General features: G+C 44.4%; 1 protein-coding gene across 4 annotated transcripts in view; it reads left to right on the plus strand.

Moving 5' to 3' along the window:
* Positions 1 to 18622, plus strand: part of LOC140494547 (SH2 domain-containing adapter protein F-like) — a 293506-nt gene that overhangs the window by 66449 nt on the left and 208435 nt on the right. For all 4 annotated transcript variants that reach the window (XM_072593836.1, XM_072593833.1, XM_072593835.1 and 1 more), the window contains exon 3: positions 16526 to 16655. In XM_072593836.1, the coding sequence (XP_072449937.1) occupies positions 16526 to 16655 (130 nt within the window). The remainder of the gene's footprint in view (positions 1 to 16525; positions 16656 to 18622) is intronic.

Here is an 18622-nt window from a genome sequence, read left to right on the forward strand (position 1 = left end):
CACAGGGTCAGTGGGTACTTGTTGGGCTGAAGGGCCTGTTTCCACACTGTAGAGAATCTAATCTAATCTAATATTCAGTGTACTTGGCAGAGGCAAGATATTGTGAATGCTGAAAACCCGACCTATAACCAGAAAATGCTGGGAATATTCACATATATTTCTCCCTTATATTTACAAAGGATTTGAATGGTTGTTTGATTTGATTGGATTTTTTGTTGTCACATGTACCTATGTGCAGTGAAAAGCTTTATTTGGTGCGCAGTACAAATCCTACCATACAAACTGCATTAGGGTAATAGAACAGCAGGGGGAATACAATGTTACGGCTACAGAGAAGGCACACAAAGAGCAAGATCAACATTAAATGTAAAATTGTAAAGCATTTTGAAATGTCTCTGGTCGCAGAAAGCAGTAGATTAATGCCAAGCTCTCTTTGCTTACCAGATCTGGGTGCATCTGTGGAGAAATAGAGGGAACTTTTCAGTCCTTTTGTCAGAACTGCAAAATGTTACAAATGCTGTGGGATTTGAGCAAGTGCCGAGGCAGGGTGAGAGAAGGAAGGTGTGTTGTAGTGTGGAAGGCAGGAGTGTTTAAATGGACAACCGAGCCATTGTCAGCAACTGCTGTCTGAATTGAATCAATGTCAGCAACAGTTATGGCCTGAAATTCCTTAACCTCAACACTGACTGCAAAAGTCCCTATTGAGGGATGAGATGCTGTTCCTCAAATGTGATAGTCATAGAGATGTATAGCATGGAAACAGACCCTTCAGTCCAACTCACCCATGCCAACTGGATATCCTAAATTAATCTAATCCCATTTACCAGACACTTGGCCCATATTTCTCTAAGCCCTTCCTATTCACGTACCCATCCAGGTGCCTTTTAAATGCTGCAATTTTACCAGCTTGCACCACTTCGTCCGGCAGCTTATTCCATACATGCATCGCCCTGTGCATGAAAATGTTGCCCTTTAGGCCCATGTTAAATCCTTCTCTTACCTTAAATCTGTGCCCTCTCGTGCTGGTCTCCCCTACCTTTGGTAGAAGACCGTGGCTATTTAACCTATCCATGTCCCTCATGATTTTATAAACTTCTGTAAGGTCACCCCTCAGCTCCAGGGAAAACAGCCCCAGACTACTCTCCCTATGACTCAAAACCTACAACCCCTCTTCAGCTTTATTGGAGCAATGAAAGTGACACAGTACAAAGGCCAGAGCGCTAAAGTTGATTAGCCACGATTGAGGTGGAATGGTGACACAGGCTTAAAGACCTGGAGAAGTAAAATAACAAATGACAAGAAGCCTGTGCTCTCAATTGCAGATTGAGTAGTGGTGTTCAGCAAAGTATATATTTTCTTTAAATCAGCTGAGTGTCATAGAGTCATAGATTTGTACAGCATGGAAACAGACCCTTCGGCCCAACTCATCCATGCCGGCCAGATATCCTAAACAAATCTAGTCCCATTTGTCAGCAGTTGGCCCATATCTCTCTAAACTCTTCCTCTTCATATATTCATCCAATGTTGCAATTAAACCAGCCTCCACCACTTCCTCTGGCAGCTCATTTCATACATACACTCTCTGTGTGAAAAAGTTGCTCCTTAGGTCGCTTTTATATATTTCCCCTCACCCTAAACCTATGCCCTCTAGTTCTGGACTCCCCCAACCCCAGGGAAAAGACTTTGTCTATTTGCCCTATCCATGCCCTTTGTGATCTTGTAAACCTCTATATGATCACCCCTCAGCTTCTGACACTCCAGGGAAAACAGCCCCAGCAGGCGACACGGTGGCTCAGTTGTTAGCACTGCTGCCTCACAGCACCAAGCACCCGGGTTCGATTCCCACCTCGGGCGACTGTCTGTGTGGAGTTTGCACATTCTGTCCGTGTCTGCGTGGGTTTCCTCTGGGTGCTCTGGTCCTCCCACAATCCAAAGATGTGCAGGTCAGGTGGATTGGCCACGCTAAATTGCCCGTAGTGTTAGGTCCATTAGTAAATATAGGGTAAGGGAATGGGTCTGGGTGGGTTACTCTTTGGAGGGTTGGTGTGGACTTGTTGGACCAAAGGGCCTGTTCCACACTGTAGAGAATCTAATCTGTTAGGTCTCTCCTTGTAGCTCAAACCCTCCAACCCTGGCAATAGCCCTGTAAATCTTTTCTGAACCCTTTCAAGTTTCACAACATTCTTCCTATAGGAGGGAGACCATAATTGCAGACAACAAACCAAAAGTGGCCTAACCAACGTTCTATATAGCCACAGCTGAAAATGTGTTGCTGGAAAAGCGCAGTAGGTCAGGAAACATCCAAGGAGCAGGAGAATCGATGTTTCGGGCATGAGCCCTTCTTCAGGAATGAGGAAAGTGTGTCTAGCAGGCTAAGATAAAAGGTAGGGAGGAGGGACTTGGGGGAGGGGCGTTGGAAATGCAATAGATGGAAGGAGGTTAAGGTGAGGGTGATAGGCCGGAGTGGGGTGGGGGCAGAGAGGTCAGGAAGAAGATTGCAGGTTAGGAAGGTGGTGCTGAGTTCGAGGGATTTGACTGAGACAAGGTGGAGGGAGGGGAAATGAGGAAACTGGAGAAATCTGAGTTCATCCCTTGTGGTTGGAGGGTTCCTAGGCGGAAGATGAGGTGCTCTTCCTCCAGCCGTCGTGTTGCTATGGTCTGGTGATGGAGGAGTCCAAGGACCTGCATGTCCTTGGTGGAGTGGGAGGGGGAGTTGAAGTGTTGAGCTACGGGGTGGTTTGGTTGGTTGGTCCGGGTGTCTCAGAGGTGTTCTCTGAAACGTTCCGCAAGTAGGCGGCCTGTCTCCCCAATATAGAGGAGGGCACATTGGGTGCAGTGGATGCAGTAAATGATGTGTGTGGAGGTGCAGGTGAATTTGTGGAGGATATGGAAGGATCCCTTGGGGCCTTGGAGGGAAGTAAGAGGGGAGGTTTTGGGCGAAAGCTTTGCACTTCTTGCGGTTGCAGGGGAAGGTGCCGGGGGTGGAGGTTGGGTTGGTGGGGGGTGTGGACCTGACAAGGGAGTCCCTCGTCATTTTCCTCATTCTCCTGCTCCTTGGATGCTGCCTGATCTGCTGCGCTTTTCCAGCAACACATTTTCAGCTCTGAGCTCCAGCATCTGCAGTCCTCACTTTGTCCTCTATACAGCCACAACATGACTTCCCAACTCCTATAATCAGTACACTGACCAGTAAAGGAAAGCCTTCTTCACTATCCTATCGAAGTGTGACTCCACTTTCAAGGGACTATGAACCTACACTCTCTTTGTTCAGCAACACTCCCCAGAGTTGCATGTGTTTTGACATTGCAGATAATTTTAAACGAACCCTCCAGGAGGAGGTACCGACAGCATTTTGGATTAAAAAATTGCCTCCATTGAATGACAAGTGGATGTGAATGGTGCCTCCCCCAGCAGTAAATAAGCAGGTCCAGGTTTTTCTGTTCTTTTGAAGATCAGCAGTAACTCGATTTCAATCGGAATCCACTAAGATGAGGCATTTGGGCAGGATGTAGAATAAATGTCAGCCACATCAGGATGGAGAGGTGTGGGCAGAAGTCCAACAAAGCTTGTAGCTTTCTGTATCATTGTTTGCTGTCTGTGTTGTACAAATCCATTAAGATTCAGTGCTAACTTAATTGTTCTACATTATTTCAAGTGTTTTTCATGCTCAGAAATCAATTCATTTGCTTTGTTAATTAAAATGATTGCTAATAGCTCAGTCTCCAGCTGTATTGCATGATTTTGTCTTGTTTAGAATCATTTCTGGAATCTTCTGCAGATATCTGCTTCTCCCTTTTCTATCTCTCTTAGCATATTGTTATTTTTCTTCTCTTCCCGCCCTGCGCCCCCCCCAAGTCAATGTTGTGTTCCAGTTTAATTCCAATTGGGCAATCCAGAAAAAATCTTGCATTTGTCTAGCACCTTGTAGTAATTGTTATTACATGGGATGATACGCTTTCCATTCTATGTATAGAATGAGCCAAAAATGAGCAGTTGACCGCTGACTCTTTTTATCTTGTGGATTGGGGAATGAATTTTTGGGGAGACACCAGAAGATTTCTCTACCCTTGGTATTATGTGTTCTTTTAATGTTTACCTAAACTACGAGAGCAAGCTGATGGTACCTCTGTTTTAACATCTTATCTAAAAAAAAATGAATGTAAGTCTTATGAGGTTTTGAAATATCTTTAAATATTTCAAGTCAAGGCTGATGATTCTTATGGAACTGCCTGCTTTTCTCCTGATGACTTCAGGTCAATAGTTTACTTCATGTCCATGAACACCAAAGGATGCCACTCACAAGATCCTCTGCGAAGTCTCTAGTAAATGCAGGAAACATGTCAGCCTCAGGAGGAGGTGATGGCCTGGTATTATCACTGGAGGCCTAGGCAATGTTCTGGGGACCCAGGTTCAAATCCCATCACAGCAGATCATTGAATTTGAATTCAATTTAAACAAGCTGGAATTAAGAGTCTAATGATGACCATGAATCCGTTGCTGATTGTTGTTCCTTTAGGGAAGGAAGCTACTATCCTTACCTGGTCTGGCCTACATGTGATGCAATGTGGTTGGCACTCACCTGAGTAATTGAGGTTGGGAAATGCAACACCCTCATCGCGTGAATGAATAAGAAGAAAAAAGTGTAAAGGTCAACAAATACCATGGTGTTAAATACTGGATAATGCATGTGGGTCATTTCAGGGTTAACTATTGGTCAGGACACTAGAAAGACACTCTGCATTCTTCTCTGGAGTGGTGATCCTTAATTTCTACCAAAAAGAACAAACGGGACTTTAGTTTTTTTATCTTGGGTGAAAGGAGGCAGTCCAAAAAGTGCAGGACTCTCTGACTATTGCACTGTGGTGTTACCCTGGGTTACATAATCATCATTGAATAGAGCAGCACAGAAAAAGGCTGTGTGCCTAACAAGTCTGTGCACCCTCAATCAGACAATACGTTGCCAATCCTAAACATGTTTGCAGAGTGGGGCTGGAACCCGTGAGTTTCTGACTCAATGGCGTGAGAGCTGCTAACAGAGCAACAGCTGACACTGTGAAGGAGAAAACCAAGTCTTGGCTTATTCTCCTGTTAGTGTTCAATCACCTCTGCAGTAATGTGGATAATAGGGATCAGGCTTAACTGTCATTGCAAGGATGACAATCCTGTCGAATCTCACTCCTAGCACAAGTCAGAAAGGGGAGGGTGAGCAAGGGCCAAATTATTTGAGTGAATCCCAACTTTTGCTAACTAGAAATGCCAGTGTTTTTGATAATGAGAGCAGTTTGTCACTCAGGACTATGTGTATACTTTTCATACCTGAGACAGAGGGCTGGTGGGAGTTTTGGAATGGAAAACCAGCCTGTTAATTGTTGACTGAAAGTGTGGGGGTGGCATATTGCTGTGGGGCTCTGCTAAAAGAAAAGTCAGTTACAATATGTTCATTGAATGTGAGGGTTTCTGACAGGCTGGCTTAGCCACAAAATAATCTTTCACTTTGTGCACCCAAGGGCTGTACTGTTCATGTTGTACAAAGGTGAGGAGATTGATTTGAGGAAGATCCATGACCCATGAAATGGCAGCTTGCGTTCTTTTATTCTCCAACAGTTGTTGGAAGAGTATACCATTTACGGTCTGCAGCTGCTGTCACACTGGCCTGTTCACCAACGGGAGTCTCCAGCGGGTAGTTTTGGCAAGCCCATCAGGTAACAGAGACCGAGACAACAGGTACTGATGGTGCAAACCCCCTCCCAAAACCAGAGGGCCACTGATTAAAATTAGAGTTTGAAATTAGTGTTGGGAATGTGATTGCTCAACTAACCAGTGCATTGTATACAGGGGATATGGTTTACATTCACTCTCTGGTAGGAGTTGCTGGTTGGTTCACCAAGCTGGGTGATTTTTTTTATTCAAATGTTTTGTCTCCCCACTGGTAACATCTTCAGTGCTGGGAATCTTCCGGATGAAGCATTGTTGTTGTGATCTGCTCAGAGTTCTGTCTGTCATGGCGGGTGGTTCTATTTCCGGTTTTGTACTATAGCATTCTGTAGGTGGGGTCTATTTCAATGTGTTTGTTTATGGAACCAGTGGTTGAATAGCAGGCCTCCAGGAATTCCCAAGCTTGTCTTTGCTTAGCCTGTCGCAGTATCACAAGCATTGTCCTGGTTGCATTGGTGTCCTTCATTGTTAGTATGTATTGACATGAAGGAGAGCTGGTTGTGTCATTTTGTTGCAAGCTGATGTTCATGTAGTCTTGTGGTGGGTTTCCTGCCCGTTTGCCTTGTGTTTCTTGCAATTGTCACATGGTACTTTGTCTCTCACATTTGTCTGGCATGTTGTGGGCTTGGAGTCTTTTGTCTTGGATAGTAGTTGGTAAAGTGTGGCTGTTGGTTTGTGTGCTGTCATTATTCCCAGAGGGCATAGGGGTCTTGTAGTCAGTTCTGAGACATTTCTACTGTAGGGTAGTGTGCTCAGTGTGTTGGGGCGTGCAGTTTGTGTGCCAGGCATTGGTGGAGGAAGCTGTTACAGTACCCATTATTAGCAAAGACTTTGTGTAGGTGTTCCTCTTCTTCCAATTAGGACAACGTTACGATGCAAGGCCACACTTTTTTAAAAAAAGCCAAGCTCGGGAATTTCTGGAGGCCTGCTACTCATCTACTGGTTCCATAAACAAACATGCTGAAGTAGACCCTATCGACAGAACGCTATGGTACAAAAGCTGAAATAGAACCACCCGCCATGACAGACAGAACTGTACAAATTCTGGACAGATCACAATGACAACGTTTCATCCAGAGGCCACTCAGCACTGACGAAACCAGTGAAGCACCGGTTTCCTCCCACAGTCCAAAGATGTGCAGATCAGGTGAATTGGCCGTGCTAAATTGCCTGTAGTGTTAGGTGCATTAGTCAGGGGTAAATTTAGGGGAATGAGTTTGGATGGGTTACTCTTCGGAGTGTCAGTGTGGACTTGTTGGGCTAAATGACCTGTTTCCACACTGTAGGGAATCTAATCTAATCTAATCAGTGTCACCCAGTAGGGAGACGCAATGTTTGCAAAGAAATCAATTGGATCGGCAAACTGACCAACAATTTCAATCACAATCCTTCACAAAGACCTTAACATCTCGGCTATTTTAATAGATTCCCCCATCTGGGGGAATTTTTTGATGACTCCAGAAGAGGTTATTCTACATTAGTAGTTATACTATCCAACGTGGAGCTGGGAATGTGTGCCGAACTTTGTGGGAAAGTTGACAGCAATCGGCCTCTCAGCATCTGATCTAGAAAAGAATCAAAGAAGTCACATTCAAGATTGAATTGTACATGACCTCAGGATGTTCCACAACCCTTGACAGCCAATTAAGTATTTTGAACTGTGTTCACTATTGAATCAAAGAAGGTGTATTAATCATTCGCAAATTGCGATTACTTTGCAGTGATTCCTGTATATGACCAAATTGTTCTGTGTCTCGTTTAAAACCCTCAACATTTGATGGGTAGCTTTAAGCCAACCTGTGGGATCATGTGAGGCATGGTTTTACATCCTGTTTGATATCAATCTCCACTTACTTGAATGGAAAGTAAAATTAGTAGTGCTTTAAACCAATATTAAACCAATATAGTAGCGGGCAGTTTCAGTTAAAATGGGGCTCCCTCAGAACTAAAAATATACTCTTATGTGATGTGAGCATCACTGTCATTTGTTGACAATGGAGTAGGTGGTGGCGAAATGTCTCCTTGAAAGTCTGCACTCTATATGGTGTCGGGGCCACACAGCACAATTATGGAAGGGAGTTCTAGGACTTATACTCCGTACAGTGAAGGAACCATGATATCATTCTAAAATCAGGAAGGGTATAAGATTTTGAGGGGAACTTAAAGATGGTATTGTTCCCATGCATTTGCTATCCTTGTTCTTCTAGGTACAATTAGTTGTGAGTTTGGAATGTGGTGTTGAAGAAAGACTCTTGATGAATTTCTGTGTGTATTTTATATGGTACATACTGCACTGCCCACCAGTTGGGGAGGGAGTAAATGTTGAAAATTGTGGGTAGAGTGCCAATCATTGGTCCCTATTGTGCTGTATGGTGTTTAGCTTTTTAAATGTTGTTGAAACTGCACTCATTCAGCCAAGTGGAACAACTTCCATCAAGTTTGACTTAGATACAGATGGTGAACAGGCAGTGCGGAGATGGGAGCTGAGTAACTCACTGGCGCATTCCAAGCCTCTGCCCTATTCTGGTAGCTACAGTATTTATCATGGCTGGTCCAGCTCAGTTTCTGGTCAATGGTAAGCCCCATGAGATTGATAGTGGGGAATTCCGTGATGGCAATGCCATGGAATGTCAAGGGGTGCTGGTTAGATTCTCTCTTGTTGGAAAAGGCATCTATGTGGTGCAAATGTAAATTGTTACTTGTCAGCCTAAGCCTAGATATTGTCCAGGCCTTGCTGCATTTGAACAAGGACTACTTCAGTGGAACCATGAAAGGTGCTTAAACTTGCATAATTATCAGCCATCATCTGTAATTCTGATCCCTTTATGGAAGAAAGGTCATCGACGAAACAGCTGAAGATGTTAGATCTTGGACATAACCCTGAGGACCTCCTGTAGTGATATCCACGGCCTGAGATGACTGCTCTGCTATAACCACAGCCATATTCCTTTGTGCAATGGCTTCAGTTTTGATAGGAAAGCTTGATGCCACACGTACTGCCTTGATCTCAAAAACAGTCACTCTTGCCTCACCTCTGGAGTTCAGCTCTTCTTTCCATGTTTGGAGAATGGGGTGAGGAGCTAAGTGGCCCTGGAGGAACCCAAATATGGGGTTGGTGGCCAGTGTATTGTTGAGTGAGTGCCACAGCCAATGACACCTTTCGTTGTTTTGCTGAAAACAGCGTGTCAAAATTCACTTAACTCATAAAGTGGACATTACTTTATCAGAGGGTGTACATTACCATGATGTGAGTCATTGCTTTCCATTGGGAGGGGAGAAGGCAGTAGGAATGATTTAGAAAATAATCCATTGTAATCATACACGTTTTGATGACTTGTGCTGTTAATCTGCTGTATAAGGAATGAGTTTGTTGGTGGGATTTGTTGTATGTTGTGTGTTATGTTTCAAATTCTATTTGATTTCAGTCTTTTAATAGGAGTTTTATCAATCCCCAAAGAGCTTAATGGAGATTTAATTCACTCGTTTAAAGTCCCAGTACACTGGTCTGGCAGCCTCTTAGCAGAATACTGTCTGTCCTACAACAGCAACACTTTTTTTTTATTTAGCATAATTAACAGGGGAAAAAAATCCCCTCAATCAAGCTTTATAGAGGTGTAATCAGACAAAGGCAACACAGAGGATATTGTGCTGACTGAAAGCTTGATTTAAGCGTGGTGTGAAAGGTTAGTTTTGGGGAGAATTTTTCATTGTGTGGAGACTTTTTTCATTTTAAAGCAGTACCATTACTGTGGGGTTAAGAGAGGGGAAGATGCACAAGAGGTAAGGATTAAAAGAACGGACATTTTGAGAGAAGATCTATTCCATGGCTGAATGATGTTAAAGAGGGGAAAGACGATGAATGGATTTATGGTGTTAATGAGTTTTAAATTTGAGGCATTAAAGTATTATACCATTGTATGTCACTAAAATCAGTGCAATGGTTGAGTAGGATTTTCTGAAGCACCGAATCCATGCAGCAAAGGTTTGGATGAGGTGAAGTTTGAAGGGAAACCAGTCACATGAACATCCAATCTAGAAGTGATGTATCTCTGAGAGGTTTCAGTAGCAGATAAATGGGGCAAAAGCTGGGATACTGAGGTAAAAGCACTCAGCCTTCATAATGGGGAAGATATGGTTTTGAGAGCTTGGATCAGGAAGGATTTGCAATATGGAGATCACACAAAATATTGTAAAAGCTGAAACAATGGTTGGAATCAGTGTTCAGGGCAAAGCATTCATGGTATGGCTAAAAATGATGATTTAGCTGAAAAGAAATTGTAATTTATGCAGGACTGGATAGTGAGCAAGGAGTTGAATAGCACAGAAACAGTGGGACAATTGGGTCTCATTGAAAGTTGACCTTAAATGGGAAGAGGAAAGGGTTCCTATACTGATTGCTACCCATCAGCAGAGGGGAGGAGAATGGAGGTGCTAGGTTTGTTTGTATGTGTTTTGGGGAGGTAATGCCATTCCAAGTTATATAATCACTTGGTACATGCTGATAGGACTTGTACATAAGGAATGGCTACTGTGTGAGATACCAGAAGGCTGGTGGAACTGTGGAAACATAATGGAGAGAAATGCCTGTTTAAAAATAAGATATACTCATTCCTACTCACAACCATCAGCCTGCAGATGCATAAGTTTATAAACCCATGCCTAATTATACAGTCCAAACATGGAAATCCAATACATAAATGACTTTGCATCAGTATTCAATTAAAAAGATCTATGTGTCATAGCAACTCTATAATCCGAGCAACTCTATAATCCTAACAACTCTATGATCCTAATCAAAGTATAACTGAGTAAGGCATTCAACAAGGTTCCTCATGATGGAGTGGTTAGCAAGGTCAGATCACATTGAATACAGAGAACTAGCCGGTTAAATACAGAACTGGCTGGAAGGTAGAAGACAAAGGGTGGTGGTGCAACATTGCTTTTCAGATTGGAGACCTGTGACCAGTGTGCCACACAGATCGGTGCTGGGTCCACTACTTTTTGTCATTTTTATAAATGATTTGGATGTGAACATAGGAGGTATAGCTAGTAACTTTGCAGATGACACCAAAATTAGAGGTGTAGTGGACAACAAAAAGTACAACAGGATGTTGATCAGATGGACCAATGGGCGGAGGAGTGGCAGATGGAGTTAAATTTAGATAAATTTTGGAAAGGCAAATCAGAGCAGGACTTACACACTTAATGGTAAGGTCTTGGGAGTATTACTGAATAAAGACACCTTGGAGTGCAGGATCATAGTTCCTTGAAAGCGGAGTCTCTCTCAGGTAGATAGGATAGTTAAGGTGTTTGCTATGCTTTCCTTTGTTGGTCAGAGCATTAAGTATAGGAATTGGGACACAATGTTGCAGCTGTAAAATACATTGGTTTGGCCACTTTTGGAACACTGCATTAAATCCTGGCCTTCTTGCTTGAAGATATTTGTTGTGAAACTTGAAAGGGTTCAGAAAAGATTTAGAAGGATGTTGCCAGGCTTGGAGCTTTTGAGCAAAAGCGAGAGGCTGAATAGGTTGGGGTTATTTCCCGTGGAGCGTCAGAGGCTGAGGGGGGGTGACCTTATCAAGGTTTATAAAATCATGAGAAGCATGAATAGCCATAGTCTTTTCTCTGGAGTGGGGCAGTCCAAAACTAGAGGATATAGGTTTAGGGAGAGATGGGAAAGATTTAAAAGGGACCTAAGGGGCAACTTTTCCGTGCAGACAATAGTGCGTGCATGGAATGAGTTGCCAAGAGATGTGGTGGAGGCTAGTGCAATTACAACACTTAAAAGGCATCTGGATGGGTCTATGAATAGGAAGGGTTTAGAGGGATATAGGCAAAGTGCTGACAAATAGGCCTAGATCCATGGTCAGCATGGATGAGTTGGACCAAGGGCCTGTTTCTGTGCTGAACGTCTCTATGATTCTATGAACTGATTCCTTCAGTATTCTACCCCACTCCTCAGTATGTTGTATAACATCAGTGCAGAACCGAATGGCACCACAGTGACTCAGTGGTTAGCACTGATGCCTCACACACCATGGACTTGGGTTCGATTCTAGCTTTGGGCAACTGTCTGTGTGGAGTGCATGTGCTCCGCCCCCCCCCCCATCTGTGTGGAGTGCATGTGCTCTGCCCCCGTCTGTGTGGAGTGCATGTGCTCCCCCCCCGTCTGTGTGGAGTGCATGTGCTCCGCCCCCCCCCGTCTGTGTGGAGTGCATGTGCTTCCCCCCCCCGTCTGTGTGGAGTGCATGTGCTCCCCCGCTCCGTCTGTGTGGAGTGCATGTGCTCCCCCCCTCCCCCCCCCCCCCCCCCCCCGTCTGTGTGGAGTGCATGTGCTCCCCCCCCCCCCCCCCCGGTCTGTGTGGAGTGCATGTGCTCCGCCCCCCCCCATCTGTGTGGAGTGCATGTGCTCCGCCCCCCCCCGTCTGTGTGGAGTGCATGTGCTCCCCCCCCCCCCCCCCCGTCTGTGTGGAGTGCATGTGCTCCCCCCCCCCCCCCCCGTCTGTGTGGAGTGCATGTGCTCCCCCCGGTCTGTGTGGAGTGCATGTGCTTCACCCACCCCCGTCTGTGTGGAGTGCATGTGCTCCCGCCTACCCATCCCCATCTGTGTGGTGTGCATGTGCCCCCCCCCTCCCCAGTCTATGTGGAGTGCATGTGCTCCCTCCCCACCAGTCTGTGTGGAGTGCATGTGCTCCGCCCCCCCCGTCTGTGTGGAGTGCATGTGCTTTCCCCCCCCCCCCCCCCCCCCCCCCCCCCGTCTGTGTGGAGTGCATGTGCTCCCCCCCCCCCCCCCCCGTCTGTGTGGAGTGCATGTGCTCCCCCCGGTCTGTGTGGAGTGCATGTGCTTCACCCACCCCCGTCTGTGTGGAGTGCATGTGCTCCCGCCTACCCATCCCCATCTGTGTGGTGTGCATGTGCCCCCCCCTCCCCAGTCTATGTGGAGTGCATGTGCTCCCTCCCCCCCAGTCTGTGTGGAGTGCATGTGCTTCCCCCCAGTCTGTGTGGAGTGCATGTGTTCCCTCCCAGTCTGTGTGGAGTGCATGTGTTCCCTCCCCTGTCTCTGTGGAGTGCATGTGCTCCCCCCGTCTGTGTGGAGTGCATGTGCTTCCCTCCCCAGTCTGTCTGGAGTGCATGTGCTACCCCCTGTCTGTGAGAGTTGCTGGGAGATCCAGGTTCCTCCCACAGACCAAAGATGTGCAGGTTAGGTGGATTGGCCATGGGAAATGCAGGATTTTAGGGTACAGGGGACATGGATCTAGGTGGGATGCTCTTTGAAGGGTTGGTATGGAGTTGATGGGCTTAATGGCCTGCTTCCATACTTTAGGGATTCAATGATTCTATCTCCTTATCCAGCATAGCAGATTCTTCCTATCTTTCACAAACATCAGGAAATTTGAGGGGAAATCTCTCGGCCCCTCCACATTTTATACAAGAAAATTGCATACTCAACATGAATATCTGTGAATTTATTTTTAATAGTTCTCAATTCCTGCCAGAATAGTGCTTAATATCACTTTAAGAGGGAATATGCTCGTGGACTAGATACCAGGAAATTAGTCACAGTTTCTACAGCCATTGTCAGTCCAGCTTGCAGCATGTCATTGTGAGCAAGGGTAGCTGTGTTTAAAAAATAGCAGAGCTTCTGGAACTAATTTGCCTGCTGAGCAATTCTGAGCCAGATTTTCAACTAAACTAACTCGGGAAAGTTGATTGGAAATACAAAGTGCGGGCCGGGAAATCAGGTTTGGAATATGGCTCACTGAGAGATCTTTCTGGAGCCAACAAGTACATTGGAGTGGTCCAGCCTATTTATTAGTAGGAGCAGACTAGGGCTTGCAGTGTTCCAGACAATTACAGAGACCGAGAAGGGTCTGAGATCTCTGTTTTTAAGTGGTCATAAGGAATGTCAACGAAAAATGCAGTAAATGCATTTTTATTTCTGTAATGAGAACAAAAACACACCGACTCCTGAGTTTCAAAGAACAAAGAAAATTTACAGCCCAGGAACAGGCCCTTCGGCCCTCCAAGCCTAAGCCGATCCAAATGTATTGTCTAAACCTGCCGGTCAATTCCTAAGCATCTGTATCCCTCTGCTCCCCACCTACTCAGCATTCTGTCAGATGCATCTTAAATTAATCTACCATGCCTGCCTCTACCACCTCTGCTGGCAACGCGTTCCAAACACTCACCACCCTCTGTGTGAAGTACTTACCACATGTATCCCCCTTAAACTTTCCACCTCTCACTTTGAAAGCATCTCCTCTCGTTACTGAATCCTTCACCCTGGGAAAAAGCTTGTCTCTATCCCCTTCATGATTTTGTAAACCTCAATCAGGTCTCTCCTCAATCTCCATTTTTCTAGTGAAAATAAACCTAACCTACTCAACCTCTCTTCATAGCTAGCACCTTCCATACCAGGCAACATCCTTGTAAACCTTCTCTGCACCCTCTCCAAAGTGTTCACATCCTTTTGGTAATGTGGCGCCCAGTATTCTAAATGCAGTTGAACCAATGTCTTGTACAATTTTTAACATGAATTGCCATCTCTTATACTCAGTACCCTGTCCAATGAAGGCAAGCGTACCATATGCTTTCTTGACCGCTCTATCGACCTGTGCAGCAACCTTCAGGGTACAATGGACCTGCACTCCCAGATCTCTCTGCCCATCAACTTTTCCCAAGGCTCTCCCATTCATTGTATAATTCACTCTAGAATTAGACTTGCCATTTGTCTGGATTGAAAGCAATCTGCCACTTTTCCTCCCAACTCTCCAGTCTATGTATATCCTCCTATATTCTCTGACACTCCACCAATCTTTGTGTCACCTGCAAACTTGCTGATCATACCAACAGTGCCCTCTTCTAGATCATTTATGTATATTACAAACAATGGTGGCCCCAGCACTGACCCCTGTGAAACACCACTGGTCACCTTTCTCCATTTCAAGAAACTCCCTTCAACTACTACTCTCTGTCTCCTGTTGCTCAACCAGTTCTTTATCCACCTATCTAGAACGCCCTGCACACCATGTGACTTCACTTTCTCTATTAGTCTACCATGGGGAACCTTCTCAAACGCCTTACTAAAGTCCCATGTATATGACATCAACAGCCCTTCCTTGATCTAACAACTTGGTCACTTCCTCGAAGAACTCTATCAACTTGGTAAGGCACGATCTCCCACACACAAAACCATGTTACCCATCACCGATAAGCTCATTCCTTTTCAACTATAAATAGATCCTATCTCTCAGTACCCTCTCCAGCAACTTCCCCACCACTGACGTCAGGCTCACTGGCCTGTAGTTACCGTACTACCCTTCTTGTACAGGGGGACAACATGAGCAACCTTCCAGTTCTCCGCCACCTCACCTGTATTTAAGGATGCCACAAAGATATCTGTCAGGGCCCCAGCTATTTCCACTCTCACCTCCCTCAGCAACCTGGGATAGATCCCATCTGATCCTGGGGATTTGTCCACCTTAATAACCTCTAGTATACCCAACACATCTTCCCTACTTATGTCAACGTGATTCAGACGAATCAAACTTCTATCTCTAATCTCAAGATTCATTATGTCCCTCTCCTCAGTGAGCACTGATGCAAAGTAATCATTCAGAATCTCACCCATTCTCTCAGGTTCGGCATACAGCCTTCCTTCATTATCTTTTAGTGGACCAACCCTTTCTCTAGTTACCCGCTTGCTTCTGATATAAGAATAAAATGCTTTGGGATTTTCCTTAATTCTGCGAGCTAAAGCTATTTCATGACCCTTTTTAGCCCACTTGATTCCTTGTTTAAGACTTGTCCTACTCTTCCAATATTCCTCCAGAGCCCATTCTGTTCTCAGCTGCCTAGACCTTATGTATGCTTCCCTTTTCCTCTTGGCTAGTCATACAATTTCTCCTCTCATCCATGGTTCATGAATCTTGCCCTTCCTATCCTTTGTCTTCAACGGGACATGTCTATCCTGCACTGCTGTTAACCTATCTTTGAAAGCCTCTCACATCTCAAATGTGGACTTCCCTTCAATAGCTGTGTCCAATCCACATTTCTCAGCTCCTGCCTCATTTTCTTCCCTTATTTTTCAAGAAAAAAGTTTCCTTGATAACCCTGTTTAAAATACATTCACAGAAAGCTGTATTGCACTCTATTTATCAAGGCTCTGGGTCCAATCTTTGCCGAGCTGTATTAATTGACATTAGATTAGATTCCCTATAGTGTGGAAACAGGCGTTTCAGCCCAACAAGTCCACACCGACCCTCTGAAGAGTAACCCATCCAGACCCATTTCCCTCTGACCAATGCACCTAACACTACGGGCAATTTTAGCATGGTCAATTCACCTGACCTGTACATCTTTGGACTGTGGGAGGAAACCGGAGCTCCCGGAGGAAACCCACGCAGACACTGGGAGAATGTGCAAACTCCACACAGAGAGTCGCCTGAGGCTGGAATTGAACCTGTGACCCTGGTGCTGTGAGGCAGCAGTGCTAACCACTGAGCCACCATCCCACCCCAGTTAGCATGGCAGAAAGGTCACCATGATTGGGCCTCTGACCCCTGGCAATCAATCTAAGATTTAACTCCTGGATTCTGTGTTGAGTATTCGTGATGATGTTTCGCTAGAGCACTCTAGACTGCCGACACTTAGAATTTACAGGCAACCATGTAGATTGTCCGTTTAAATGGAGTATCATCAGCTAATTTGGACTTAATTCCCTCAAAAATGAGAGGGGAAATAATTTGCTTGGAAACCTCGATATCTAATCATTTGAATCATTCACCGACATGCTCTCTTTATCCAGACTCTGGCTGATGACGATTATTCCGACCCATTTGATATCCGACATGAATCCAGAGGAGAGCTGAATGATAAAGAAGAAATTGAGAACAATGGCTACATGGAGCCATACGAAGCACAGAGAGTTATAGCAGGTGGGTGCAATCCATATTTTAAGTTTAATTGACAAGAATGCATAATGAAGGGAGTGCTTCCGAATTTAATCTGAAGGTCAAGGGGTTAATTTCCTGTTTGAATATTGCTTTCAGCAGAGAAGGTTAAGGGGAGAATTAACAGAGCTGCTCAAAATTCCAGGAGATTTTGATAGGTCTTATATTGCATGCTGTTATGGTGTGGAAGGATCTGCTTGAAAGAGTGTTGGAAGTAAATTCAATGTTAACTTTCTAAAGATAAATATAAACTTGAAAAGGCAACAGTTTAAAACTTCTAGGAAGGAGCAGAGAAGTGGCACTGATTGGACAGATCTTTGAGCCAGCATATATAGATGGGCTGTATCGCCTCTTTTTGTGCTGCTATTCTGTGATATATCGTTTAAATATCATCATCCAAGATCAGGGTGAACAGGATGTTTGCAGAACACATTGGCGATTGAAGTCTATAATGATCTTTTCTCAATACTCTGTTAAAGTTTCCAGTTGAAGTTCTTCATTGAAGATTGTAAATGTTTTCAAAAGTTTGTAACAAAGGTTTATAAAAACTTGAATTACATCCGAAGAGTCAGGCAGCATCTATGCAGTTTTTGGTTCTGATGCCACAGCACAACACACCACCATTTGTAGCTTCACAACAGAACGGTCTCAAGCTGCCAATCTACACAAGGGATGAGCTAAGGAAAAGTAATTGCTGAGCTTTTCATACCGGCTGTAAAATATTTTTCAAACTATTTTCTTTATGACCTAACATGAAATATGAAGAAGTTCAATGAATTTCAATAATTTCTCCATTTATGGTGCCTCTGTGTTATGTATTCTGTTCACTTTCCATTACCTCAATTCACACCATCTTCTCTCCCGTCACTTTCAACAGCTGCATTTTTTTTAAACAATTTTTTCTGGGATGTGGGCATTGCTGGCTAGGATAGCATTTATTACCCAATGGATAAGGTTAACCACATCACAGTATATCTGGAGAGACACATCGGCCAGATCAGGTAGATTTCTTTCCCTAAAGTGCATTAGTGAAGCAAACAGGTTTTTACAGCAGTTAGCTAGCCAGCATTTTATTCCAGTTTTATATTAAAGTCAAATCTCACTATCTGCCATGGTAAAATTCAAACTCTTGTTTCCAGTTATTAGCTTGAGTTTCTAGATTACAAGTCAAGTGATATTACAACTATTCTTCCACCACCTTTTTAGAGTTGCAGAGATATACAGCACGGAAACAAACCCTTAGGTGCAACTCAGCCAAGCCGACTAGATATCCTAAATTAATCTAGTCCCCTTTCCCACATTTCCCATATCCCTCTAAACCTTTCCTATCCATATACCCATACAGATGCCTTTTAAATGTTGTAATTGTACCAGCCTCTGGCAGCTCATTCCATACACTCACTACCCTCTGCGTGAAAAAGTTGCCCCTGAGGTCCCTTTTAAGTTTTCCCCTCTCACCTTAATCCTATGCCCTCTAGTTTTGGATTCCCCCACCCTGGGGAAAAAAAGACCTTGATTATTTTGACCCTTCATCTCAATTTCCACTGGATTGTGCAATTTATTTAGCTGCAAACTGTATTGAGGTATTATGAGGATGTGAAAGTCATTACATAAATGAGAGATCTGTCTGTCTTAATTAAAGAGACTATTGGCTGTCACTCAGGATGATTGGAAACAATGGAACTTTGCATACTATTTTCAACTCACTGAACTGATTCATATTTGCTTTACTCAAGAGACGCACCACTACAGTTTGAATGCCTTAATCAAGGCAACTGGAAAATGCACATCTTTGCAAGATAGGATCCTAAGAATCCCCTTAATCCAATGTCTTATAAAAGATATCGGACTCAATCAGCCATCGCAATCCAGTGCTTGTGACCATAAACATTGTCACTTGTAATAGATTGGAGTATCATAGGGTTGTCTGCGCTTCTGAACTAATTCTGAAT

The sequence above is a fragment of the Chiloscyllium punctatum genome, chromosome 24 (assembly GCF_047496795.1).
Source record: "Chiloscyllium punctatum isolate Juve2018m chromosome 24, sChiPun1.3, whole genome shotgun sequence".
Classification (NCBI taxonomy): Eukaryota; Metazoa; Chordata; class Chondrichthyes; order Orectolobiformes; family Hemiscylliidae; genus Chiloscyllium; species Chiloscyllium punctatum.